At 37.6% G+C, this 27,256-nt stretch overlaps 1 protein-coding gene across 3 annotated transcripts in view; it reads right to left on the bottom strand.

Moving 5' to 3' along the window:
* The window catches only part of CDC42 (cell division cycle 42), a 37,659-nt gene extending 10,403 nt beyond the window's left edge, over positions 1-27,256 (bottom strand). The window contains exons 1-3 of one of the 3 annotated variants that reach the window (XM_054571695.1): positions 27,189-27,256; positions 3,615-3,769; positions 1,242-1,314 (exon numbers count right to left, since the gene is read on the bottom strand). In XM_054571695.1, coding sequence (XP_054427670.1) covers positions 1,242-1,314; positions 3,615-3,719 — 178 coding nt within the window. In that variant the 5' untranslated portion in view covers positions 3,720-3,769; positions 27,189-27,256. Of the gene's footprint in view, positions 1-1,241; positions 1,315-3,614; positions 3,770-4,079; positions 4,198-27,188 lie in introns of those variants that run through there. The other 2 variants (XM_054571694.1, XM_054571693.1) reach the window with 2 other exon arrangements.

Below are 27,256 nucleotides of genomic sequence, written 5' to 3'. Positions count from 1 at the left end.
GTAGTATGGTATAGCAATCTAAAACTATCTGATGTGTACGGTAGAACTGAAATTGAATAAACAAGGATCTTTTGGGAAACCAAACTTCTTACTAGAGAAGAAAAAGATAAAAATATAGAATTGATGAAGGCAAAGACGACTCCCTGGAGTAGGACTGCACTGACGATACCAACAAAAACTTATTATCCAGGTTAAATGTGCTAATGTTATTGTTCCTGAGGGTTGAATGATATTCAGGACAAGTCACTGTGATGCAGAAATTAGAATAAAAAGTGAAAAAAGAATGTGTGTTGCCCTGACTGGTGTGGCTCAGATGGTTAAGCACCATCCTGCAAACCATTACATCAACTGGCAGACAGTAAGAAGATAACTCAAAAAAGTGAAAAATTTAGAATTCCTAAATGTCAATACTAAAAGGACAACTGTCTGAAATTTTCCTATAGCTAACTGAAATGAAAATTGAGAGAAGTCATAAATTAAAATGCGCATCCACTATTAAGAGAAAGAAGATACACTGAGGAATTAGGTATACTTAAAAAAATTTGTTCCTTTAATTTGAAAAGTTGACCACAAATGTTAATACTATAAGCTAGATACTAGATCACCCTCAAAACATGTATTTTTTTAAGTTTTTATTTATTTTTAGAGAGAGAGGGAGGGATGGAGAGGAGAGGGAGAGAAACATGGATATGTGAGAGATACATATATCAGTTGCCTCTAGAACTCCCCCAACTGGGGACCCAGCCCACAACCCAGGCATGTGCCCTGACCGGGAACCAAAACGGCTCTCTTTTGGTTTGCAGGCCAGCACTCAATCCAATTGAGCCACACCAGCCAGGGCAAAATATTTTCAAATGCAGTATAAAATAACAAGTTATCTGTATTTTATAAGAAGCTACCTATATATATATTATACAAACACACATACTAAGTAAGCCTTCAAATTTCATGGAATGATACCACCATTTGTCTATGGACTCTGTTCTCACCCTGCTTTATCTCTTTCCACACCACCCAACCAGGGTACTCCTAAGTCCTACTTGCCATTCCAGGTCTGGAACTGCCTCTTGGTCAAACAAAAACCATCATGACATTCAATCCTGCTAAATTTTTTTTTTTAAAGGCCAAGTGGTTTGCTAATAATATGCTAGTTTCCCAAAAATGTCCAAAAAACAAAAAGACAAAAACCAGCAAATGTCATAGTTACAGACCAAAACACTATAAAAGACATCAAGTTTTACCTGCAGTATCAAAAAGTCCAAGAGTATATGGCTCTCCACCAATCATAACTGTGACTGCATAGTTGTCAAAAACCTAAAAACACAAAAATATACTGTTAGTGTGCAAGGGGATGATCAGAATGAAATAGGATAATTCTTAAACTAAAGCAATGTTTTCTTCCTAAGACATATTCCTCTCTTAGCCCACATCTTCCTTATATAACCAACCTTGCCAATCAAGCCCCTGAATGAACTGAATGGTTTGTGGAAAAAGTGATTGGGGATGGGTTCTGGAATGTCTGCTCCACCTCACGAGACTGATAAAAAGCCACACATGTCACAGGAGCAGGACCCTAGCTAGATAAAATAACACTATTCAAGTTTGAAATTTTTGAGACAATAGTTTAATCTGTCTCGAAATCTGATGTTTGATCTGATTTCTGAAAAATGATTTCTTCATAGACCACTTCCTTTTAATCTAGAATCAAAAGCTCCTAGATCCAAGATAATCTTTTTCCTTTCAGCATTCAAGATAAGAAGAGCCTTGTTGCGAACAGGTCCTTTAGAGAGAATAAAGGTTCCCTCAAGGTACTCAAGGAAAATGCCCAATAAAAGGCGAGCACATTATTTGTTGGGACTTCATGAATAAAACTTGTTATTGGGCACAAACCACATGACCTAAATGCTTTCTTTGACTAGATGTTCTATTTATAAATAGACTGTAAAACCCACGACAAACTCAATCTATACTAACATGGTTGTACTAAGTTACTTGTGAAAATGGGAGATAATGGTGCTACATGGAAAAAGACCCAGCACTAATTCACAGGTGCCTCTGAATTAATTTACGATTAAAAAGCAATCCTTTCTGAGAGAAAGATATTACACTTTAAGATCAGCCCTGTTTAACCTTTTGGCTAACACCAATTTTCTGATTCATTTTTAATAGGTTAGGAGATTGTTTAACTGCAAACAAAAGAAGAAGCAAGGGTATGGTAGAGTCAGTAGCTAAAGGAAAGTCAGTTCTTGATAACAAGAACATGGAAATGTAACTAATATGATTAAGCTCACAAACCATACAGCTTATTTTCTTTAAGTCATAGCTAACCCTTCTCCAGAGATCCACATACAAACACATGTAAAGCACCCCACATGTAAAGCACCCCACAAGCCCACTCTAAACAGAACACCTACCAAAGTCATAAAACAGACTCAGAAATGTTTACAAGAAAATAATGTTTATGCAGACAGAATCACAAAAATTCTGATAACTACCCTCACTCTGAAACAAGATCCATATATCTCTAAAAGTCCCATAAAAGTCCCTTTAAACCTCAGAATTTCTTTCACTTACAATGTCCCCAAATGGGCCAACAAAAAATATCATTTTGTATTTAATTATACCTTCAAATTCCTCCCTCCAAGAAACCTAATCTTCCACTGTACAGTCTTGGCCTATCTCATTCACTTTACCTCCCTTGGAACATTATAGACTATCAATTCCAATTAAACATAATTAACAATCCTTTTACAATGCTCATGTCTCTGAAGATTAACCTACAGTACACATACATTTTCTTCCTTTTTATTTACAAACAATATTAATAATCCCGTATTAATCTACAAAGGGCTTCAAAACCCCTAAAACAGCTCACTTAACAGAGGTGGATGTTGCCAGGCCAAGCCAACCGTACTCTCCCTCTCACCACTAAATAAACACCTATGTTTAACATAATTTTATCCCAAGTTGGTCCAACAACCTGGGACAAACACTGGATCCCCAAATACATTCTTCTGCTCCCTCACTTCATTATCTTTGTTATTCCTGTTTTCCCTCTACTCTTCCAAGAAGCTAATAAAAAGATTTGTGGGAGAGGACCCCCCCCACCCAAGTCTTCTGTTCGTGTTCTCATAACAAAGCAGGTCTTCTCCATCCCTAAAAATCAGTTTGGAGCTCCACTATTGCCAAGATAACAGTTGGTAGGATTCTTTTCTACTCCTGCTCAAAAGTGTAGACATACTTTCTCTGAAGTTACAAGACCCCAAAACATCCCAGAAGTCCTCCAAGCACTGATTAATCATTGGCCATGGTATCAAAAAAAAAAAAAAGTCACCTCATTCCAAGATGTAGAGCATACTTCTCCAAACTGAGACCATCTATTGGAGTTTTGCCTCCCAGCACTTCTTGCAAACCCTTGTGTCACCCCTTCTGACTTTCCACTGATTTTTCAGCTGTTTAATTTTAAAGTGTATATAATTTACCCATGAGAAGTCAAGATCTTTAAAAACAGGAAACAAAGGCAGACAACAGAAATATTTCAGTACACACAGAGTTTTCAAAAGAATATCAAATTATATTACGTTTCACTAACAGATGAAAGCCTTTATACTTACAGTCGGTACATACTCAGATGGAAATTTGTTTGTTGTGTAGGATATCAGGAGACATGTTTTACCAACAGCACCATCACCCACAACAACGCACTTAATTGTCTGCATTGCTGAAACAGTTTTCTATCCACTTTAAATATTTCAAATCCGATGATGACCTACAAAAAGATTAAAGATATTTGTTTTATTTATTTGTGGGTATATATGTATTTTTTTTTCTTCACCCAGCAACAGGTTCACTTATTCAGAGCAAAAAACAGAATAAGCACCCCAAACTACAATGACTGAAAGAACCTAAAGAGAAACAGTGACTTGCTCAAAGTCACAACAATGAGTTAAGAGTCAAGTTTCTGATGTTTGGATGTTTCAATTTTTTTTTTTTTTTTTTTTTAAAGTTCAGCCCTGGCTGGTGTGGCTCAGTTGGCTGGGCATCATCCCACAAAGCAAAAGGTCACTGGTTCAACCTACACTTAGGGCATTCGCTTGGGTTGCAGATATCTGGGTTGCAGATTCGGTCCCCAGTCACAGCATGTACAAGAAGGAGCTGATCCATGTTTCTCTCTCACATCGACGTTTCTCTCCTTCTCTTTCTCCCTCCCTTCCCCTCTCTAAAAATAAATAAAATGTCTTTTTTAAGTTCAGTGTGGTATAAAAAGCAGCATATTTCTTACTATAATCAAAGAAAAGAGGCTATTTCTAGTTCAGAATGAATCCCATTTAGTGTGTGAAGCATTTGGTGAAATTTTCTTTCAGTTGTATGTGTACACATGTTGTATGTATACATGTAAGTGTACTAGGCTGCAATATAAAGACCACTGCTCTAAAGAATTGTCCATATATCCAAACTTAGAGCTACAGTTACTCAGACTATACACAACAAGTAACAGAGCACCACCACCTCCCTGAAATAGTTAAGCAACATGAGAATACTGGACAAAGATCAGGGTAATCTCTCCTCTCAGGCAGCTGTTTTAGCACCAGGTTGCCTAGTTACTAATTCAGTATTCATGGCATAAAGAGGCCAAAACCTACATTCTTATAATGAAAAAGTCAAATCACTCCATACTGACTTATAAACAGATATAATTACTTTAGCTTCTCTTACTGTAGCCCTCCATTCAAAGAAGCTATTGATTACAAATGTACCAAAGATTTATTATATTTCATCAATCCTGAGGTGTTTGTTTTTACTTTAAAACATCTCTAACATCAGCCCTGGCTGGTGTGGCTCAGTGGATTGAGCGCCAGCCTGTGAACTGAAAGGTCTTGGGTTTGATTCCCAGTCAGGGCACATGCCTGGGTTACAGGCCAGGTACCCAGATGGGGCATGCAATAGGCAACTGATGGATGTTTCTCTCATACATCAATGTTTCTTTCCTTCTCCTTCTCCCTTCCTTCCTCTCTAAAAATAAATAAATATTTTTTTAAATCTCTAAAATCAGAACATGTCTTTTTTCTACTCAAGGTCCCTTACAATCATTACCAGCTGTTTTCCCCCACATTTTGGCATCTTCGAAATTGGATAAATGGCATCTTAAGAGTTACTTTAACAGTTTTTCTGGAAGAATAAAAAAGAAACACTATCTTCTGTATACCTATATTTTAAGATAAAGTCCTATATCACTCCTGAAGGGGTAATAATTTCTCACTGGCTAGAGCTGCCACTTTATTAAACATAATAATGTCACAGAACCATCTAACTCTGGGTTGGATGTCATGTCGACATGCTTCTACAGTACCCTTCACAACCCTTAATCAAAATAATTTATAAATGTCAACATCTGTATATACATTTGGAGTAACCTACAGGAAACACTCTCTTGTTCCTCATCAAAACCATCTTGATTACACTTTTCTTCATTTAACCTCTTTTTATCCTTTGCCTGCTTGTTCCCCTAAAATGTACAAAAGAAACAGTCATACTACTATGGCATTAAAGGTTAAAGATCTTGATCCCTAAACTAAATAATCAAGCACACTTGAGTACTAAATTAATTCTAGAGAATTACTCTAGAATGTCTTTTACTTAATAACAAAGACAAGAAGAGAAACTATGAATGTTGTCTTCTCATGGTTCCTCACTCCACCTCTGAAAAACAAGATGTTTTGCTTTTAAATAAAAGAAAAAAGAAAAAAAAGGTCTTCTGTATAATTTCCCAGATGTCTTCAAATCTATTTCAGGTTTACTTCTTGTATCTTCTATTTGTCCTGACCATTAATGAAGTAATTTTTATGTAGAGTTTAATAATAAACACTGGACGGAAAGTAGTGTTTAATCACTATGGCATAAACTGCTTGCCAATTCTTTCTCTCTTCTTTAGTAACAGAATTTTTACCTAAGCTTACAGCACCTAGTAAAGAATCTACTTCCGAAATTCCTCTGCAGCTAGAGGTGACCACAATGGCTAAATTCTGGATGGGTGTGGAAGTGAAGGATGCAACTTTCAGCACCAGCCTTGAAAGCATGCAGTGTAGTCTCCCCTATTCCAGCCCCAGACATGATGATGGGAGCTGAAACACCATATTGAACCACAGATAGAAATTACACGTTAAGAATGAGCCCTGGCTGGTGTGGATTGAATGCCAGCCTGGGAACCAAAAGGTCACCAGTTCTATTCCCAGTCAGGGCACATGCCTGAGTTGCAGGCCAGGTCCCCAGTTCGGGGCATGTGAGAGGCAACCCACTCGTGTTTCTCACACATTGATGTTTCTCTCCCTCCTACTCCCTCCTTTCCCCTCACTCTAAAAAGTAAATAAATAAAACCTTAAAAGAAAGGAGGAGGAGAATGAATAACACCATAGGAGAAGCCAGCCCTGGATTGCCTTCTAGGACTTTTACATAGGAAAGAAAGAAACCTCTCTCATTAAATACCTAGTATTCTGGACTATTATAGAAGAAACACTGAAATCCTAGTTACTGTATTTCACAGACTCTAAGACAATGATTTTGAAAAAGTCAGAGGTATTAAATGTGGGAGAAAATGTCTTAGAATCCATAAAATTGTATTAGTATTTGGTAGTAAACTTGACTTTTGAGATTTTGTCTCGTATCTAAGATAAATGCTGTTTTTAAGTTTTAATTGTGGTTGAAGTCAAATTAATTGTCATCCCTAAATATAAAGTTATTTATCTTCATTTTGTATCTGGTACTCACTTTTAAGACTTACAATCCATACTACTAAGGAAATACAAAATCAATAGGCTGCTTATAAACTTGACTTCTAGTGAAGGAAGAACTATAGTTTCTTTCTTTCTTTCTTTTTATTGGTTAAGCTATCATTTCTTGAAATTTTCATTAAAATTTCCTAGGAAGTAAGAAATAAGAAAATGAGACAAAGAGTTTCCCTGATTAAAGCAATGAATATGACTGCCACATGGCTAAATCACGAACTTTTACAAGCTGTGATGGGAAAAGAGCTTTTCTAAAATATCTCAAAGAAAGCTATCATTAATAACTGTATTAAAGGACATATAATTTAAATAGATATCTGGAAATTCCATCAAAGTAAACTGTCTTCAGGAGACCATTCACAAAGAATAGTCTTAGGCTACAATAGTGGCTCTTTACGTAGCAGAAACCTTAAATGTAGTATACTTCTCTCTCTCTGATACTAGTAAATAAGAAAATGTTAAAAGTGAGACCATCCTGGTCACCAGGAAACTTCCAACTATTGAGTAAAGCACACAGATACAACACTATTTGTATTAGAAGACATCTAAGGTGTAAGTTCAGGCACAGTGGTAACAATATTTTGAACTGGCTCATCAGTTTTATCCTTTGACTATAATTTTTAAAAGTATTTCTATACTTGGATGGAGATCCATCCAAGATGGCAGAAAGCAGGAAGAAGTTACACTCACCTCCTCACAGTTCCAAACTGGAATTACAACTAAATTATAGAACAATCAACCTGAACCACCAACCAACTGAAAGGAGTCTTATAACCAAGGAAAAATATTTCTGCATTGCTAAGCACAAATTCATCACAACTAGATACCAAATTTTCTGAGAGATATCTTTAAGATTTCCCAATGGAAGGTAATGGGTAAACAGAATTCACATAAGAGAAATGTGCTCTGCATACAGTTTGGCTAGATCATTAGACAAGCACTATTATTTTGGAACCTTTTAGAAGTCTTTATCTTTTCTTTTCGGAACAGGAAAAACAGCCCCCAATCCAATCAGGCCCATCTTGTGTGTTCTCCTGCCTAATAAACTGGAAAGATGATCCAAAATACATAAACTTAATACATAAAGTAACTCCTAACTTTGAAGTCAGGAAAACTCTGGCTTTAATTGCTGCATAGCACTTACCAGGAACCTGGGCAAGTTTCCCAATCTACTTTTGCCTCAATTTTTTCATTTGTAATACCAAACTAACTATATCAAAACCTCACACAGTTGTTATGAAGATTAAATAATACTACCAAAAAAGACTTGTAACACATAATATGCATGAATTCCTCTACCTACCATACCGAGTAAATCAATCCTACCACATTCTATTTTCGTACAGTGGGTCAAAACTTACACTGTACTTCCGTCTCTCTTTGGTGGGCTATCTAATCAAACTTTTCATGCCTTGCACATAGCATGCACACCAAAAACATAGGTTAAAATGAACTGAATATATTTACTGCTACTTAATGATGCAAAAACCAAGAAATCCACCCAAATATTTCTTCTTCACCTGAAGACTCCTATAGTATTCCTTTCTGTACTTTCTGTATCATTTCTGTATCTATAGTATAGTCCCTAAAACCAAGTTATCTTAACAGGTATTAACAACAATTTAGGTAGGAGAACACATCCTGTCACTATCTTTAAACACCAAATTAAATGCTTTTTTAGTTTACAAATTATCAATGCCTACATGCAAACAAAAATCTGACAGTTAATTACCTTTTATAATCTTTTTCCTGTTATGTTTTTCCAGCTAGCAATTTCTGTATTATCACCTCACACCACCAAAATCAGAATCACCTTGGACTGGGTTTATTAACAATTCAGCTTTCTGGGCCTCACCCCAAATCTAATAAATCAAAATTCAACAATCCCTATGTAATTCTAATGCACAATGAAGTTTGAGAACCACTTCCCTATATGATAGCAAGACAAGAAATACCAGTAACATAAGAATCTATACTAAGATAAACATTACTGGCATTTTAGGTCACCTAGAAGTTTCTCTTCCCCTACAAGTCCTAGAATGCAAAATATCAACATAAATTAGCTATATCTCCCAGGCATTTTATATATTCGGTAATGAAAAACTCACACTGAGTATTGAAAGATTATGAACTAGTATGCTTCAGAGGCATTTCAACCCAAAAGTGTTTCCAAATAATAGTGAGTAGCAAACACTTATTTAGCACATTTAGTATATATGTGCCATATACTGTTCTAAACATATTACACATATTCATACATTTCATCCTTCCAACAACCCAATGAGGTGTGTACTATATTATCCCCATTTTACAGGTAAGAAAAATGAGGCTCAGTGAAGTTAAGAAACTAGGTCAAGATTAATGAGCCAGTAAATACAGAACTGAAATTTAAACCAAAGCAGTCTGTAAAACTTCTCTAAAACACTGAACTATATTACCTCGCCCGAGAAGTGACATTAACTGTAAATGATCACTGCAAATGGAGGGGCAAGTATGTACCCATGACAGTTGCTGGCACTGGAAAGAGGAAGGCTGAAGAGGAAGCAAAAAACAGAAGTTCAGTTCCTGTTTCTTCACCCTGCAGAAAACTACTGAATTTTACTCAGGAAAGGGGGCATAAGATTGGTAAGAAAGAGTCTGCTCTTCCCCTTTCTATGGACCAACAAATCTTCCATTTCTTAGGCTTCCTGACTTGACAGCTTAGCAATCTGCTGGAAGCTGGTCGTGGGTCCCCTGTTAGGAGCATTAGTTCAGGAGTCAGACTGGTTCTACCACTCTAGCTATGTGATCTTTGGCAAGTTATTTAACATTCTCTGTGGCTCAGTATTCTTTTACCTAAAAATTGAACGCAGCAGTGCCTTCCTCATAGGATAAGTTGACTAAGATAATACATGTAAAGAATTTAGCCCTGACTGGTGTGGGTGGTTCAGCTGGTTGAGAGTTGTCCCACAAGGTGAAAGCTTGCCAGCTCTATTCCCCATCAGGACACATGCCTGGGTTGAGGGTTCAGTCCCCAGTCAGGATGGGAATGAGAGGCCATGGATCAATGTTTCTCTCTCACATCAATATTTCTCTCCCTCCCTTTCTAACCTCCTTTCCCCTCTCTCTAAAATTAAATCTTTTTTAAAAAAGGAATTTAAAAACAGTGCCTGACATATAGTAAATGATTAGTAAATGTTAGCTATTACTCTTGCTTGAATGATTAAAGGCACCTTTTAAGTCAGTATAAGTTTTAAAATATGAATAATTCCAACCCACTTAGAAAGGAGCACATTTTTTTAATTTCCAAAATAGTTACAGTACTTATTGCTCTTACTAAACTGTAATTAAATATAGAGCTACCATTACAAAAGAGTCAAGTTACAATTTAACTATTCTGCAAAACACTTGACATGTATTAATTAATAACTCCATGTATTAAAATGTCACCAGATGGGGAGGAAGCAGGTGACCAGGGAAGAGTCTTTGGTTCTGCAGTATATACAAATGCCAGCTTCAACAATATGGAAGAAACTAGGCCAGACATGTTTCTCTATCCTATGTCAAATCACTATGGCAGCTAAGAGGCTATTTCTACCATTTTGCTATTCACAGTGGCTTAAAAAGTTATTTTCCCCCAATAACTAAACACTATCCTTCTTTAAAAATAAAGTTCATTTGTACCAGAACATAGAATTGGGGCTGAGCAACTTAAATGTAAAAAGTGATTCTACCAATCGTAAGGAAAATAAATCGTTAAATAAGGTATACGTTCCAGACTCCTTCCCAGTACCTATCACTCTGCCAGACAGCAACTCCAAAACCTCTACTTCCTGGGTCCTTAAATGCTTTGGAGGTCCAAGTATCCTTTGAGAATCTCAGAACTAAAGTCCTTTTATTTTTCTGGGGTCCCTGAGTGTAGATTTAAGGACGCTATGAAACTCTCTTTTTTATCATTGTTGGCTAGCTAACATCAAAAATCCTATTACACCTCCACCACAGTTACCTTTCTCCCCAAGATAAATGATACAATGCAAAGGAATGTTTTTAAACCTTGAAATAAATGTTTAGCTTCAAACAAAATTGAAAAGAACTTAATGGTATTAGCTGACCCTATACTAAAGAACCAAAATAAAGAACAAAAATCTTTTTAGAACTTGAAATACCCCTTAATTGTCCCAAAGGCAGAATGTTAATGCCCATGTATCCTGATATTCTTTTCCAACTCTTCGGACTTTAGTCAGGCAAACACAGAAACAGCCACGTGAAGACAGTTCTTTTTAAATTTTATCATTTGTTTCCAGAGTCCTCAAAAGGCAGGAAATAATCTTACAAACTTTGGCATTCACTCAAAAAGCCAAAGTAATACAGATACCAGCTTCTTTGTGTCCTATTTTGCCCACCTAATCAATTGTCAGTTGATTGTCAATTGTCTGTTACTATTTAAATTATCCAATACAGTTTGGTGATTATTTCAAATTATGACTTTATTCACATCATCTCTCCAAACCATGGATATCTGGCCTTACAACTCAGCCTCTTTTTATCCTAACTTCCATGCCAAAATCCCACCTTATCTGAGACTCTTTCCCTAACTACTCCAGCTATCAAAAACTGCCCAACACCCTTGCTGGCGTGGCTAAGTGAGTTGGGCACCATCCCACAAACCAACAGGTTATCAGTTTAATTCTCGGTCAGGACACATGCCTGGATTGCAGGTTAGGCCCCAGTTGGGAGCGTGCAAGAGGCAATCAATGTTTCTCTTTCTCCTTCCCTATAAAAATAAATAAAATCTCTTAAAAAAAAAAAAAAAAACTGCCCAGATTCCTAAACTCCCATGACAAGGTCCTTCTTATCTCTTTGATCTCGTATTTCATGCTCCTCTCCCCTTCACTCTCCATGCTCTGGCTACACAGCTCTCTTTATATTCCTCAAACATGCTAGACCCTGTCCTGAGTCTTACCCCTACTCTTAAAGCTGTCGGTTTCTCATCCTTCAGGTTCTAGCTCAAATCATCAACTCCTGAGAAAATCCTCCCTATAAGGGAAATAAATGGTAATTGGGGGAGGGGAGTACAATAAAAGAAAAAAAAAAAAAAAAAGAGTTTAAAAAAAAAAAAAGGAAAAGAAAATCCTCCCTAAGCATACTACTCAGAATTTCCAACCCTCTCCTCCCTGCTTACTTCTATCATATTACCCTGTTTATTTCCTCTAAAGTATGGTCATAATCTATAATTATCTTGTGTGTTTGTTATACTGCACCAAAGGAGACAGATAAAAGAATAAGAAAACCTCTATAAAGGCAGGGACTCTGCTGTAGTCCCAGAAAATAGCTTAATACTGGACACAGTAAGTCCTCACTGAATAAAGGAATCACAAAAGTCACTACTTAATCATGCTCTTTTTATTCACATGTGCTTGTGCTTATTTAACAGATTATAGGTTCTCAGAGAGAAAAACTAGACTTATACTTCTGTATCTCTCTCCTAAGGCACCTAATACTGAACATATATTAAAGGCAAGAAAACAAAATAGTACATTTTTTTTTTAAACTTTATTGACTAAGGTAATAACATGAAAAAAGCATTGAATTTGTAAAGCATATATGCGTTCGAATCTTTGCGCTACTTCAGTGTGAGGGTCCTGACACTTCACTTCAATACGTTAACTTTCTTATCTACACAATAACATCTAACCCAAAAACCTGCAATAAAGAGAAATGAGGTAATGCATATAAAGCAACTAATATATCACCCTGCATAGAATAAACACCTGATATGGCACCTTATTATTATCCCAATTAAAACTTGCAAAAATCAAAGTGGCCCTATGATAAAGATTAGCACTGCCACAGTTAAACGAAAGCATCTTAACACAGTAATTCAGAGGAAACTCAGAAAAATCTGTGCTTCTACTCAACAGGGTTATTTGCTACCTTGTTCAATCATTTTGAAATCCCGGCTTTTCTGATCTCAAAGAACAGTTTAACAAACCTTCTTATTTGTACCCAGAAAATTTGGAATGTTATTTAAAGAGTTGTAAAACAGCCCCTACTTTAAAAAGATACCAAAAAAGATTACTTAAATCATACAACAAATATTTATCAAGTCTCTAATATGCCCGAGGAATACAATGAGTAGCAGTCAAGCACAGAAGCTTCCAAGTCAAGCAGCCCTCAGCTCATATCCCCGCTCCTGTGTGACTTTGGGAAAGCTACGTAACCTCTTTTAAGACTGTTTCTCACCCTGGCTGGTGTGGCTCTGTAGATTGAGCACTGCCCTGAGACCTGAAAGGTCACTGGTTCACTCCCTGGTCAGGGCACATGCCTAGGTTAAGGGGGTGCATACAAGAGGCAACTGGTAGATGTGTCTCTCACACAGTTGTTTCTCTCCCTTCCTCCCCCTCTAACACTAAATAAAATTTTTAAAAAAGACCATTTCACCATTTGTAAAACAGGAATAGAATGAGCATCATAGGTTGTAAGAATTACTGAGTTATTCCTCTGTATAGCACTTAATACTCAATTCTTAGCTCTCTTTATCATTGTGGAGTCACCCAGATACGCAGTCAATTTAGAATCTGATTATCTAGGCAATAATCCATCGAAGTGCTAAGCGAAAGTTATTCATGTACCCCTGAAAACAATGGGGTTTTGGATTAGGACAAAACACACGCAGAAAATTTTTACTTTCCAAAAAATATCAGAAACAATAATAAACAAGACTTCCAAGTCTAGGCCAGTACCTACCAAAATTTAATGTACATTCTTTGACCTGACAATTCCATTTCTAAGACTTCCTCCATGTATGCAAAGAGGTAAGAACGATATTTACTGCAGCACTGCTTGTAGAAGCAAGACTGACTAACTATACACATGCACCAACAGGGACTGGTAAACTACATTATAATACAAAGGACCATTATGCAACTATTAAAAAGAATGTGTTAAGAGTGCCTATTATAAACTGAATTGTGATCCCCCAACACTGATGTGCTGAAGTTCTAACCCTCAGTACTTCAGAATACGACTGACTGTATTTAGAGATAGGGCCCTTAAGAAGCAATTAAGGTACTGGGTTGTCCAAAAAGTTCGGTTAGTTTTTTGCATACGATGGTTCTAGTAGTGCTCAGTTGTCTTTAACTTCTTTTAAAACAACTCTGTTAGATTGTATTGATAATTGTCGTAACACTGTGCATTTAAAAAAAAATCAAAACTGGTGAATTTTTGTGCAGCCATTTTAATATTGAAGATGGAAGAAAATATGCAACATTTTCAACATATTATACTTTATTATTCCAAGAAAGGTAAAAACACAAGTGAAACACACACAAAAAAGATTTGTGCAGTGTATGGAGAAGGTTCTGTGATCAAATGTGTCAAAAGTGGTTTGCAAAGTTTCTTGGTACTATTGACATTTTGGCAAACAATTCTTTGCTATGGGCTCTTAGGCATTAGAGGACGTTTAGCAGCACCCTGGCCTCTACCCACTAGAAACCTATAGCGGGAGACAGCAGACATACTCCAAATATCCAAATCAATAGCTATTGGTAAAAATTAAAAATGGTGAGGCAAAAGTAGGTTTACAGTTTTAAGTATACAAAAGTTTATTCTTGTATTATTTAATTATTGTATTATTTTCCATACAAACTGAAAACCTATTTTGCCCCACTCTGTATATGAAGTTTTTAAAAAGCAAGGTGCAGAACAATGTGTGTAACATGACAATTTATGTGTGTGTTTTCTTTAATGGAGAGGAGATACATATATACTTCCAGGTGCAGAGACTATCTGCAATGACGTATCTGCTAGATAACAGTGGCTGCTTCTGGGAAGGGGATTGATTAAGACTTATTTTTCATCATATTCTCTTTTGTACTGAAGTTTTCACCATGTTCATGAAGTATTTAATTTTAAAAACAAAACTACTGAAATGAAAAAAAATTCCAAGACATATTTGGTAACTAAGAAAAAAAACACTGAAAAAAGAAAAAAAGATAAACACCATCAGCAAACCCAGTCTAACAGCTAACAGGTCCTGATAACCCAAACTCACCAAAATCCTCAATCTAGTTCATAATACAGGCAGTTTTTTAAATATCCCACACATGTATTTTAAGAGCCATAAAAATATTCACATCACTTGTCTCAATAATTCCACATCATCCACTTAGTACTGCAATGTAAATCACTCAATGTAGCAATTGTATTTCAACAATTAAAACATCCATATCCCTTTTTTAAAAAATAAACAATACCACTTCAGATAATTTATCCAAAATGAATATTGGGTTGGCCAAAAAACTCATTTAGTTTTTTCCATGATGGCTCTAGTAGCACTTACTTGTCTTTAACTTCATTTGAAACAACTATGTTAGATTATACTGTGACAGCTGTCATACCAGCGTGCATTTAAAAAGACATCAAAATTGGTGAATTTTTGTGTTTAGTACTGAAGATGGAAGAAAATATGCCAACATTTTTGGCATACTATGCTTCATTATTCCAAGAAAGGTAAAAACGCAAGTGAAACACACACACAAAAGATACGTGCGGTGTACGTAGAAGGTTCTGTGATCAAACATGTCAAAAGTAATTTGCAAAGTTTCTTGGTACTACTGACATTTTGGCCAGATAATTCTTTGCCGTGGGGCTGTCTTACGCATGGGAAGATGTTTAGCAGCATTCCTGCCCTCAACTCACTAGATGCCAATAGCAGGAAATAGCCAACATACTCAAAATATCCAAATCAATAAAGTTATTGGTGAAAATTAAAAATGCTTTTTATGGAAAAAACTAAATGCACTTTTTGGCCAAACCAATACTTCACCAAGAAACAATGAAATGCTGTAACACTGAAAGAGTAATGCAACAGACAAAAAAAAAAAAAAATGATTCCATAACAATGTATCATAGGATGAAATGCTGTACATATTAAAAAAGTTGTGAAGACCAATATAGTAACACAATGTTATTAAAAACATACTACCAGTAACTGTTAAAATTTTGTGTTCCAATGTGTAAAAAACAAATGCAAAGAGTTTTTTTTAAACAGCAGCTGCCCTGGCACGCATGTGTGCATGTGTGTGTTAAAGAACAAGACCAAATGCCTAACAGGTCTTATCCAACTTCACTGTATCAGGACATAGGCTAGGACCTAAAGCATGTTACAATAGGCTTCTATTCTTCCAAGAAAACCCTATTAACTATAAAGTCAGCAAGATATTTCAATGCTTATTATAACACTATGTTGGGTAAGACAAACCCTGCCTTCAAAGCTCTTGAAAACATTTCAATAATTTACTGAATACCTACTCTGCCAACACTATGCCAGAAAGCTTGACATTGTAAAATGTAGAATGTATTGGTTATAAGCAGAAGAGGCTAACACAACTGTAGCGGTCTGACTGCTATAAAATTACAGTGAAGGTGCCATAGATTTTCAAGAGTAATAAATGAGAGTGGTCTATAAGAATGTGAAAATAAATTTCTAGTTAGTCTCTAGTTAAATGTGGTATCACAAGAAAGACAAATATTGCCAACCTGAAAAATGGAAGGAAGAAACAAACAAACAAACAAAACCTGACAGAAAAGTTAATCTGGGTGGTAAACAGGAGGCTATCATTTCTTTCTTACCCATATTCAACAGGGTTTTTTTGTTTGTTTGAGGAATATCAATCTTGTAACTGTATTCCAAGGTGCACTGTCAAAGGTAACCAGAAAAAGTAAAGAAACTCAGCTATAAAACTACTTTAATAATCCAAGAATTAATGGAAAGAGCTAACAGTATGGGAAGAGAAAAGAAAGTTGACTGGTTTGGAGATGGAGGATGGGTTTAAGAAGGTGGTAAATTATGAGAAAGTTTTTTACTCTAGGACATTAGAGTATAAGTGTGTAGCAGAGACAGATGGAGAAGTGAGAAGAAATCTGCTATGTTCTTAAGGCATTCTTATAAGGAAACAGGCTTTTCAGAATCAGTAAACAAATTCTGTCCCTCAGTTAATCAACAATGAAATCATATGCCAGCCTGTATCAGAAATCCTTCATACAAGCAAACATTTGCAGCTCCCCCCCCCAAAAAAAAGTCAGTCACTATACTACCTAAGCAACACACACTGTACCAGATAAAATGCCAACTACAAAACTAACCGTGATCATTTACAATTTCTTTGGTGTATATAATGATGCTAAGGTCCCTACATTGAGATTCTCACAGTCTGTTCTATAAACCACAAATCATTTTTTATAGAATGAGGTAAGATTACCAAAATTCTGAATCAAAGTGGTTCTACCAATTTTGATGTAAAATCTGTTGTTAATGGGGTAAACATCTACTGAAGCATTCAGCTGTGTACTTGAATAAATAATTGGACAAAGTATAATAGGAGATGCTATAACAGTTGCACCAAAGTCTATTTCCATAGAGTACAGCTGGCATTACTGCAGATGTTTCAGCTTTGGTTGCAGAGCAGTGAGTAATTGCAATAGTGAGTTCTATCCACTAAAAGAGATTAAGAGAAAGCAACAGAGAGAGAGAGTTGCAAAGACTGAAAAATAACCAATATGTGTTGGCAACAAAATCTGCCTTTTCAAGCACACTTTAAAACCAAGGTCAACACCAGCAAAGCACAAACTTCTGCCTTAACTATCAATTGTTTGATATAGAAATTACTCATACACCATATTTTGGGAAACTAAACTCCTATAAGAGTATTCTAAGTGTATTATGAAATACATTTGCTTAATACCTATTTTTAAAGATTTCATATAAAAGTAAGCATAACAGCCCTGGCCAGGTGTCTCAGTTGGTTGGAGCGTCACCCCATACATCAAGAGGTTGTGGGCTCAACCCCCCTGAAGTCAAGGTACATACCTACACTGCAGGCCCCATCCCCACTTGGGGCACACAAGGGAGATACAGGAGGCAACAAATGTTTCTCTCTCACACCAATGTTTGTCTGCCTGTCTCCCCCCCGCCCCCCGTCCTTTCTCTTCTCTCTAAAAATCAATAAAACATATCCTTGGGTGAGGATTTAAAAAAGAAAAAGTTGCCTGGCTGGTGTGGCTCCATGGATTGAGAGTTGCCCTGTGAACTGAAAAGTCACTGGTACGATTACCATTCAGGGCACATGCCTGGACTGCAGGCCAGGTCTCTAGTTGGGGGCATGTGAGAGGCAACCAAGAGATGTATCTCTCACACACTGATGTTCCTCTCCCTCTTTCCCCTCTTATATTAAATAAATCAAATCTTCAAAGAAAAAGTAAGCATAACAGTATTTGTCACTGATAAAAAGTGACTACAATTGTACCTTCTACGTAAAATTCTCTTGCCATAGTGGCTCACGCATATCCCCTACAGGTGTGAGCTCAAATGTCATTTTGGAACCAGAACAACTCTGAATACATTTTGTTGTTTTTTTGTTTGTTTGTTTTTAAAATTTTATTTATTAATAGAGAGAGGGGAAGGGAGGGAGAAAGAGGGAGAGAACCACTGATGTAAAAAAACATCGGATCAGTTGCCTCTCCCATGCCCCCAACCAGGGACCTGGCCTACAACCCAGGCATGTGCCCTGACCGGGAACCAAATTGGCAACGCACTGAGCCACAATGGTTAGAGCTGACTACCGTATTTTTTAAATACAACCCAAGTTCTACCAACCCTGAAGAATGTCACTGTCCCCCAGCCCTTCATCATTTTCTTCCTCCTCATTTTTCTCCACTTATCTCCAACTCACAGACTAGTATGTAAATTTCATGGGGACAGAGATTGGTTTTGGTCTATTTTATTCACTGATATATCCCCAACATCTAGAACAGTGATTGCCACATAGCACACATTCAAGAGGATTGCTGAATTCATAAATTAATAATATAGTATGGATTAGAGATGCAGACTCTCTAAACAAGTCAAAACAAGTAAAAAAACATGTTCTTTGGACTCAGAATATCCATTAATGGGTCCTTTACTTTCCTAAACCCTCTCTTATTACTATCCTTTCGGGTCCTAAACCCTCTCCTATTACTATCTGGATTATTTCTGAAAGAGAAAAGTCCTATTACAAAAGTGAAAGATAAGTCAAATCCATAGTCTGAACTAGCTAAAGTAGATAATGCCTGGTGTTTGAAGCCACTCAGCATTATTTTTGGGAATACTCTGTCTCATCATGAGCAACTCTGTTCTTCTGTTCTGGGAATGCACAATTATACCAAATTTTAAACTAGCAAAAAAGGACAACACTCCCCTAGAAAAAGCAGGATTCCCCATAAATATACATAGTATCACGCTGTGTTTACAACAGTACCAAAGTAGAATAGTTAATGTAAGCAATCTTCCACTCAGTCATTTTATAATTAAAATATGCTTCCAGCGCTGGCCAGCGTGGTACAATGGGTTGGAGCACTGTCCTGTAAACTTAAGGATCCCAGGTTCAAATCCTAGCCAGGACACACTGGGTTGCAGGTCAAGTCCCTAGTCAAGCACATCCGAAAGGTAAATGATCAATGTTTCTGTCAGCAATTGATGTTTCTCTCCCTCTCTTCCCCTCCCTCCCTCCCTTCTCCCATTTCTAAAATCAGTATGCTCTCAGGTGAGGATTTAAAATTAAAAAAAGCCTCCAATTTTTAAACAATTCACTAAGATTTAAATCAATTAAAATAAAAAAAATAAAATAGTGTATAACAAATTTAAGTATCATGTAGTTGCCAAAGAATTATATCCTGAATCTAGGTCTTCACAAAAATCTTTGCCATTGATTAGCTCTATTTTAAAAGCTGCTTGTGTTAGGATTTTTTCCTTGTGATTTCTGGAGGATTTCTATTTTAATATTGGTAAGGAATCATCTTACCGTCATGTTTTAAAGAGATACTATAACCTAGCTAGAGTGGCTCCGTGGTTTGAGTACCAGCCTGCAAATCAAAAGGTCGCTAGTTCAGTTCCAGTCAGGGCACATGCCAGGTCCCCAGTCGGGGGCATGCAAGAGGCAACCCACTGATGTTTCTCTCACACATGATGTTTCTCTCCCTTTCTTTCTCCCTCCCTTCTCCTCTCCCTAAAAGGAAATAAATAAAATCTTTTAAAAACACACACACAAAATTTTGGACCACAATAAAACAATTGAGAATTGCATGACTTTCAGAACATTAAAATATTGGCTTTGAAATTACTGTATGCTTTTCAGAATACTGGAAAACAATAAAATATGCAAACTAGAATCACTCACCCAAGAACAGAGGAAACTGGAGATGGTGCTTCCATTTCAAAAGCTTCCCCTGCAGCCACTCGACAATCACTTCCCCAGTCCCTAGTATCTATCTGCTTCTCCCTTACAATACTTTGTCCCAATTTTAATTGAGATACCTCAAATATATATCATATATGTAAATGCTCAGCTCCATCCCAAGAAACTGCAAATTAGCAATTTCTATACACTCCTGAACAGGGCTTAGGTCACAGCAAGGATAGATAATCCATGGTCTGTGCTAAAGTTTCTACAATTCACCTATCACAGAAGCTAGAAAAATGTTTCCCATTTTTCTATCCATAGTGAACTTTGTTTGCCCACACCAAGAGCCTTTGAACCTAATTGAGATTAATAAATCGCCAGACACCAGTGCCTCCCAGTCCAGTTTGTCAAAACTTTAAAGGATCTTCCATGGGGACGAGGAGGAACTCCAACAAACAAATTTAAGAAACACTAAACAGATTCTCTAGAGATTAAGAAATACAAATTGGCAGTTGCAAAACAGTCACAGAGATGTAAAATACCAAAGGGAATGTAGTCAATAATATTGTAATAACTATGTATCATGCGTGGTAGGCACTGAAATATTGGGGGGATCACTTTGTATCAATAAATTATGATTGTCTAACCACCACGCTGTACACCTGAAATTAGTATAATACTGAATTATCAACTGTAATTGAAAAATAAAATTTTAAAAAATTCTGACAATAATTCCTCTAAGCCTTTAATAAACATATATGTTATGAATTTCCAAGATGGGAATATACTAAGTAAGGTTTCTAATTAATCAGACACCCTCCCCCATGAAAACATCTTTCAGGTATTCTGAAACACTAAAGAAATAACATAGGCATTACTCTTAAAAATTGTCCCCTATCCCCACCTCTACTGTCTATAAACTCTCAGAATGATCTAACATTCCCTTTGCCCCTATGATGAGCAACACTAGTAATATGACCTAAAATAATTCAGACATTTCCGTAACTTATATTCTGTACTACTTATACTATTTGCACACTTTTTGAAACAAATGAGGGTATCAGATGGTGCCTTAAACCTTAGCACTCTAACAGTCACAGTAATTAACCATTTTTCCTAGCTATCAGATAACTGAAAATTTGTATTTTAAAATCTAATAATTTATTTTAAAATCTTACTATTAATCTTAAACTCCACAATAAAAATATCATGTTCTGGGAAAGTAAAAAGTGATATAATTTAATTCCACTTTGGAAGATTCCAAATCTGAGCTCTCAAATACCACTGAGCTGGTGAAACAAATACTAGTTGCTCTAGTGAAAGTGTATTATAATGAAAAACCCTGAAACCACAGATAGTAATTTAATGCTTTAAGAAACTTTACTCTTTATTTCCTATTCTTCTTCATCTGCTTTTAAACAGATTTAAAAGCAAACCAAAAAATTTACAGAATACTCTTAAACTGCCAACCAACAAAGCAAATGGATATTATCCAAAATTTTGCTTATGCTTTCTTCTACAAAATATTTCCTCTTCTCATGCTCCTTAACACTAATTAACATAGTATTCTTTTATTTCACCTCTCTCTCTCCTTGTTTCATTTGCTCCTCATTTGTTCTTTCCTCAATTTCTTCCGTATCCACAATGAGTAGCAAACAGTGATAATCATTTTAGCTGAAAAGGATGGCTGCGGTTTAACTTCCAACAGCAGATGGCTTCCTATTGCCACTTGGGACACAGAGAATGGACAAAGGTGTGCCTGAGACACTGACCCTCCAGCTCTCCTGGGGTGTGCAGCACCTCCAGTCAGCCTCGTCCATTCACTACAGTGTCTATGTCTGCCTTGATTTCAAAAGGGGTAAGAAACACTCCTCCAGAGCATACACTGCAAAGGGATATGGCAATGGTGAATTATTTCCCCCTACTCCAAGTAGTTTAAGAAAAAGAAAAAAGGAGAAGTTATTAGAGGAAAATTCAATCTAGTCCTTAAAAAATATCAATAATAGTTCAATATGGCAGCTAAGATAGACCAGACTTTTGCTTCTAACATCTTCCCTTGAGATTGGAGAAATGGTTTATTTTTTTTATTTATTGAATTTAAAGAGACAGGAAAGGAGAGAGAAACACTGATTTTTTTTTCCCAGTTATTTATGTTATTCATTGATTGATTCCCATATGTGTCCTGACCAGGGGGGAATGAACCCACAACCCTGGTGTATCAGGATGGCGCTCTGACCAACTGAACTACCCAACCAGGGCTATGGTTTACTTTAAAGAAAGCACAAAACTTTTTACATTTGACCAGCTAAATGTCAATTTTGTATTTCCCCCATTTTTCATGACCAACAGTTATATAAATGATTATCTCATTTATATAAAAATTAGTTTCCAATAAAATGTTATTTGAGTTCAAATGTGTAACTGATGTACTAGAGTTTAAGATTATCTACTTATTACTAAGTGAGCAGTTGCATTTTAATAACTAAATACATGTGTCCATAACGTGTAGGCATGAGGTGATTCTACACAACAGACAAAAAACTATAATTCCTTTAAAAACCAAATAGGTTTCACATTCACTTTAAGATATGATCTTTGCAATAAAGTCTGGTACACTGACTAAAATGGACCAGGTTATACCTAATTAAGTAGGGGGAAAAGTAAGAATAAAACACTAAACACTGTTTCTGAAATTTCGTAAGATATCACTTTAGCAGTCCCAAAAGAGGTACTCCAAACTTTACTGTGCATAAAAATCATGTGGAGATCTTGTTGAAATGCAGATTCAGATTCAGTAGGACTGGGATGGAGCCGGAGATTTCTAATGAGCTCCAAAGTGACACTTATGCTGCTTGGTCCCTAGACCACACAGTGCATACTTGGAACCTTACATCTTTGCTTCTATGACAATTTCCACTTCACTTAATAACTGTAATGGTTTCATGAGATTAACCTTGGAGAGAGATGGTTATTAAAATGTTGATGCTTTAGGAAAACGAGACAGCTTCTCAAAAGTGGGGGACTTAAGAGAAGCTTAATAATAACAAGAGTAAACACCTACAGAGCTTGTACTAATGCCAGTGAACTGCCTTAAGTACTTCACACAGATTACCTGATTTGATTCTGATTAACACTGTGAGGTAGAGACTATTGCTAGCCCTTTTTACAGAAGGTAAACCTAAGTCACAAAGACATTACTTAGACTGCACATAGCTAACAAATGGCAAAGCCACAATTTGAACCCAGGCAATCCATGTTCAGTCTACAGTTTTAAGAATACTAGCAGTATTTTTCTCAAGAACATACAGCAGCAGAATAAAAATGGCAAATCATAATGGCTTATTCTTGGAGGAAACAATATGCGTTAATGTGTAGTGTCAAAGCAGAGGGAGCAACAAGGTTCTCTTCAAGTGACAGACCACTGATGCTTTATGAATACCATGACTTAACTATACGTAGTTTTTTGCTATATCAGAAACTGCTCAGGTTTTCAGCGTAACAGCTAAATATTTGAGAAGAAAATATTTTCCTAAAAAATCTGTTTAATGGTACACCATTTTGGTGACAAAACACCTGGTTTAACTTCATGAACTAAGCAGTTGGAGACCAATATCCCAGGGGCAACTAGGACATCCAGGACTTACAACAGCAGCAGTGGCAGATGTAGCTGAAATGGCAAGTAATGAAAACTGCTTTGGCAAAAATATTTTGGACTGAAGGGATGAGTAACTAAAAGTAGAAACTGGTAGGGGACAAAGCATAACATGACCAGGAATTTGATACTGTTGAGTAAAAGAGAGTAAGTGGGAAAAAAAGCTTCTATTTGCGAACACAGAAATAGAGGAATGAAACAAACTAGAGTCTGAATAATTTTTAGGAGTGAAAGAACTGATCATCAAAAAAGATTTTCTAAGTAATAGTAAACAGTCTGGATAATAAAGCTGCAAAGATACTGGAATAAACAGATGGACACAAACAAAAATAGATTAGTAATCATCATTTCAATAAGCCCAAATATGGATATGGCTGAGCAAGCACAAAATAAGCCTCAGGAAACAGAGTAGTACACAGGCCTACAGAATATGCAAGAAGAGAAAGTAAACCCTCAAACATCATTAAATTCATTCATTTGACTCACATTTCTAGGGATACATGCAAAGTCAAAGCCCTGCCTTCATAGAACCTATATTCTAATGAAAGAAACTAATAGATTTGGAAGAAAATATTTAACATTGAAAGCCTAGAAGGAAGCCCTTTGAAGTATCAGGATATATAGATTTATGGGAAATAGGCTAACAAAATGTTAAGTCCCCCTTCTCCTGTTGCAGAGGCCCTCCCTGTAGCCTGAAATGCTAAGTGTTTCTTATTCTCTCAAAAGACTCTAAAAACAATGAAGAAATGCATTTAAAATAAAAGTACATTATGACTTTTACTTCTAAGAATACCTATAAATACTACTCCCAGACAGGTACAGTAAATTGTACTTCAAAGTTCTCCAAATGTGACAGCTCTTGGATTAATGTTTTATTAGTGCAATCATTTTAAAAATAACTAGAGCCTTGGCTGGTGTGGCTCAATGGATTGAGCACCAGCCTGCAGAGCAAAAGGTCGCCAGTTCAATTCCCAGCCAGGGCACATGCCTGGGTTGAAGATCAGGTCCCCAGTTGGGGGTGTGCAAAAAGCAATCAATCAATGTTTCTTTCCCTCTCCTTCTCCCTCCTTTCCCATCTCTCTAAAAATAAATTAAAATCTTTTTAAAAAATAACTAGGAATGCTTTTCTAATAGACCATAAAATTGTAAGTGGAAAAATCATCCAAGTAAGAGAAAACAAATCTTGATATTAGCAAACAGTCAAGACTTGGTCTCAGTGAGCTTTAAGAATTTCACTGGTATTTAAGCCCCCCGAATACCGTAGGCTGTAACACCTCTTAGATTCCCAAAAAACTAGGTTTAACTGAGTACAACTGTTCATTATTATGTGAAAACATTTTAAGAGAATGTGGTACCTTTTAGGTCTTGAAGAAATTACTGGAAAAGAGCTCATTATTATTACTTAGTTAACTACCAATCTTTTATCTCACTGCCTCAGTCTAAAACAGTATAAACTCAAACTATTCTGCTATGTTTTAAGAGGGATGATACAAATTGACGTGTATATTTAAACTTCTTAAATATAGAAGACTCAAGAAATAAGGGAGCAGACAAGTGTTCCATTTTTATATTAAAACGACATACATTATGGCAAATATATCTCAGAAGATCCAAACTCCACACCTGTCCAATTAATCTACAACACCTACACACTACAGAAAGCCAATTTAAACCTACCACTTCTTTAAAGTGTTTTTTAACAAGCAATTTATTCTATTTATACAAATAAGAAACAATAGGAAAGTACTTGTTCCAACAAGAACTACTCTTACAATGCATTACACAATTGGATCTCATTTGCTTTAAGATTTCATTTAGTTTTAGAGGGGAAGAGAGAAATAGAGGGACGGAACATTATCAGGTTGCTTCTCTTACACACCCCACAGCCCAGGCATGTGCCCCAACAGGGAATGAACCAGTGATCCCTTGCTTTGCAGAAATATGCCCAACCAACTGAGCCACACGGGTCAGGACAGATGTCATTTACTTTACAATGCTAACATTTTTCTGTGCTGCTATACCCTGTAGTCAGCCCATGAAGGATGTACCTAGTATTTCGGAGAGGATATACAGTGAGCCCAAAGGTCTGAAAATGTTACTTAAGTATTTTTTAGTAAAAAAATCCAAAACTGGTTTTTTAATTACAAAACTAAGTGTCTAGGGAGCAAAGGTTAGGGGGGAAATTGATTCTTTTCCCTTGTCACTGAAAGCACACGTGAATCAACTTAGGTTTGCACTCTGCATCACTGAGTCTTATGGGAGACATTCAACAATCTGGGAATGTCATTCTGGATCAGATGCTTCTACAAATAAATTCACTTCATTTGAGTACAAAGGGATCTTCAAAGGTTTTGCCTCCATAAGCGGCTGTAGGTGTTGTCCTACGCTTTATTGCCTGGCACCAACCAATCTTGAGATTTTAAACATTCCTGGGTTTTAGGTGCATTTGAGACGACCGGGATTTGAAAAGCTGTCTGAATACCAGACGTTGGGAAGCAGGCAGGGTGTCCAACCTAAACTACAAAATGCTGTCTTAATTTGGCGAGTCCCTGACTTGCAGGAGTTAAAACTCTCACCCCTTACATTGCGATGACGTAATCTTCCACACTGCATTTCTCTTGGACTTAATAAAGGGGTGGAAAAAAATAAACGAACAAAGAAAATTTTCCCCCCATATGAGGAATTAAGAAAGCGTCAGAACGAGTTTCGAGAGGTGGTTAGGTAACTTCCAGAAAGGGAAGCTTCGGCTGCATAGACAGGAAGATAAAGAGTTGGAGAGGCAAACGGAAATGGTATTAAGAAGTCAACCTAAAGCAGGAATAAAGAGACTGGAGAAACGACCCTGAGACCCACCCCGCCCGGACCAACCGTCAGGAGGCAAGGCTACTGAGGGAAGCAGGTCGCAAGCAAAGCCCGGAGCAGCCAGCAAGCCGCCCCCTCCCGGACCGCCGCTTCGCCGCCGGACTAGCAATGCTGCTCCCCTCCCCCCTGCCCGCCGCAAAATGTCCGCGGCGGCGCCCGGCGAAGCAGGAAGTTGAAGCACGGGCGCAGGAGGCTGACCCACCCCGGGGGGCCGAACCACAGACACTCCCGTTCCGCCCGGGCACCCGCGAGAGGCTCCGAGGCTAAGACCTACAGCGCCCCAGCCCATCGCCTGCCCTCGAGGCCAGCAGGGCAGGCCGGGGGGAGGGGAGCTCGAGCGGCCGGGATGGGTGTGACCCCTTCCTTCCGCCGCTGCCCGGTGACAGCCCGGCCCCGCCCGCGCCCTCAGGCCGGGACCCCGCGCCCCGGCAGCACTCCCCTTGGCGCGGCGGGCGCCCCTCGCTTTCTCCGCCGGGACCCCCTCCCCTCCGTTCCTCGACAGAACCCGGACCCGCGCTCGCCCGGACGGCGCCTCGCGAACCTGCGCCCCCCCAACCCTGAGACCCGCACTCCCAGGCTTCCCGGGAACCCAGAAAAGGGGTGTCTCCGTGGACCGGGAAGGGCCGGGGGTGGCGGTGGGGGCAGTACGGTTGAGATGCCGCTCCCGCGGGGAGCCTCGGGCCCCGCACTCACCTCAGCTTCTCCGCCGGGGCGTTGGCAGCACTGCGCGGGGTCTCCTCGGCTGCCGGACAGGGGCACGC

Source organism: Pteronotus mesoamericanus, unplaced genomic scaffold (genome assembly GCF_021234165.1).
Source record: "Pteronotus mesoamericanus isolate MK-2021 breed Mesoamerican mustached bat unplaced genomic scaffold, CSHL_Meso_final contig_221, whole genome shotgun sequence".
Classification (NCBI taxonomy): Eukaryota; Metazoa; Chordata; class Mammalia; order Chiroptera; family Mormoopidae; genus Pteronotus; species Pteronotus mesoamericanus.
This window is presented reverse-complemented; position numbering and strand designations above follow the sequence as displayed.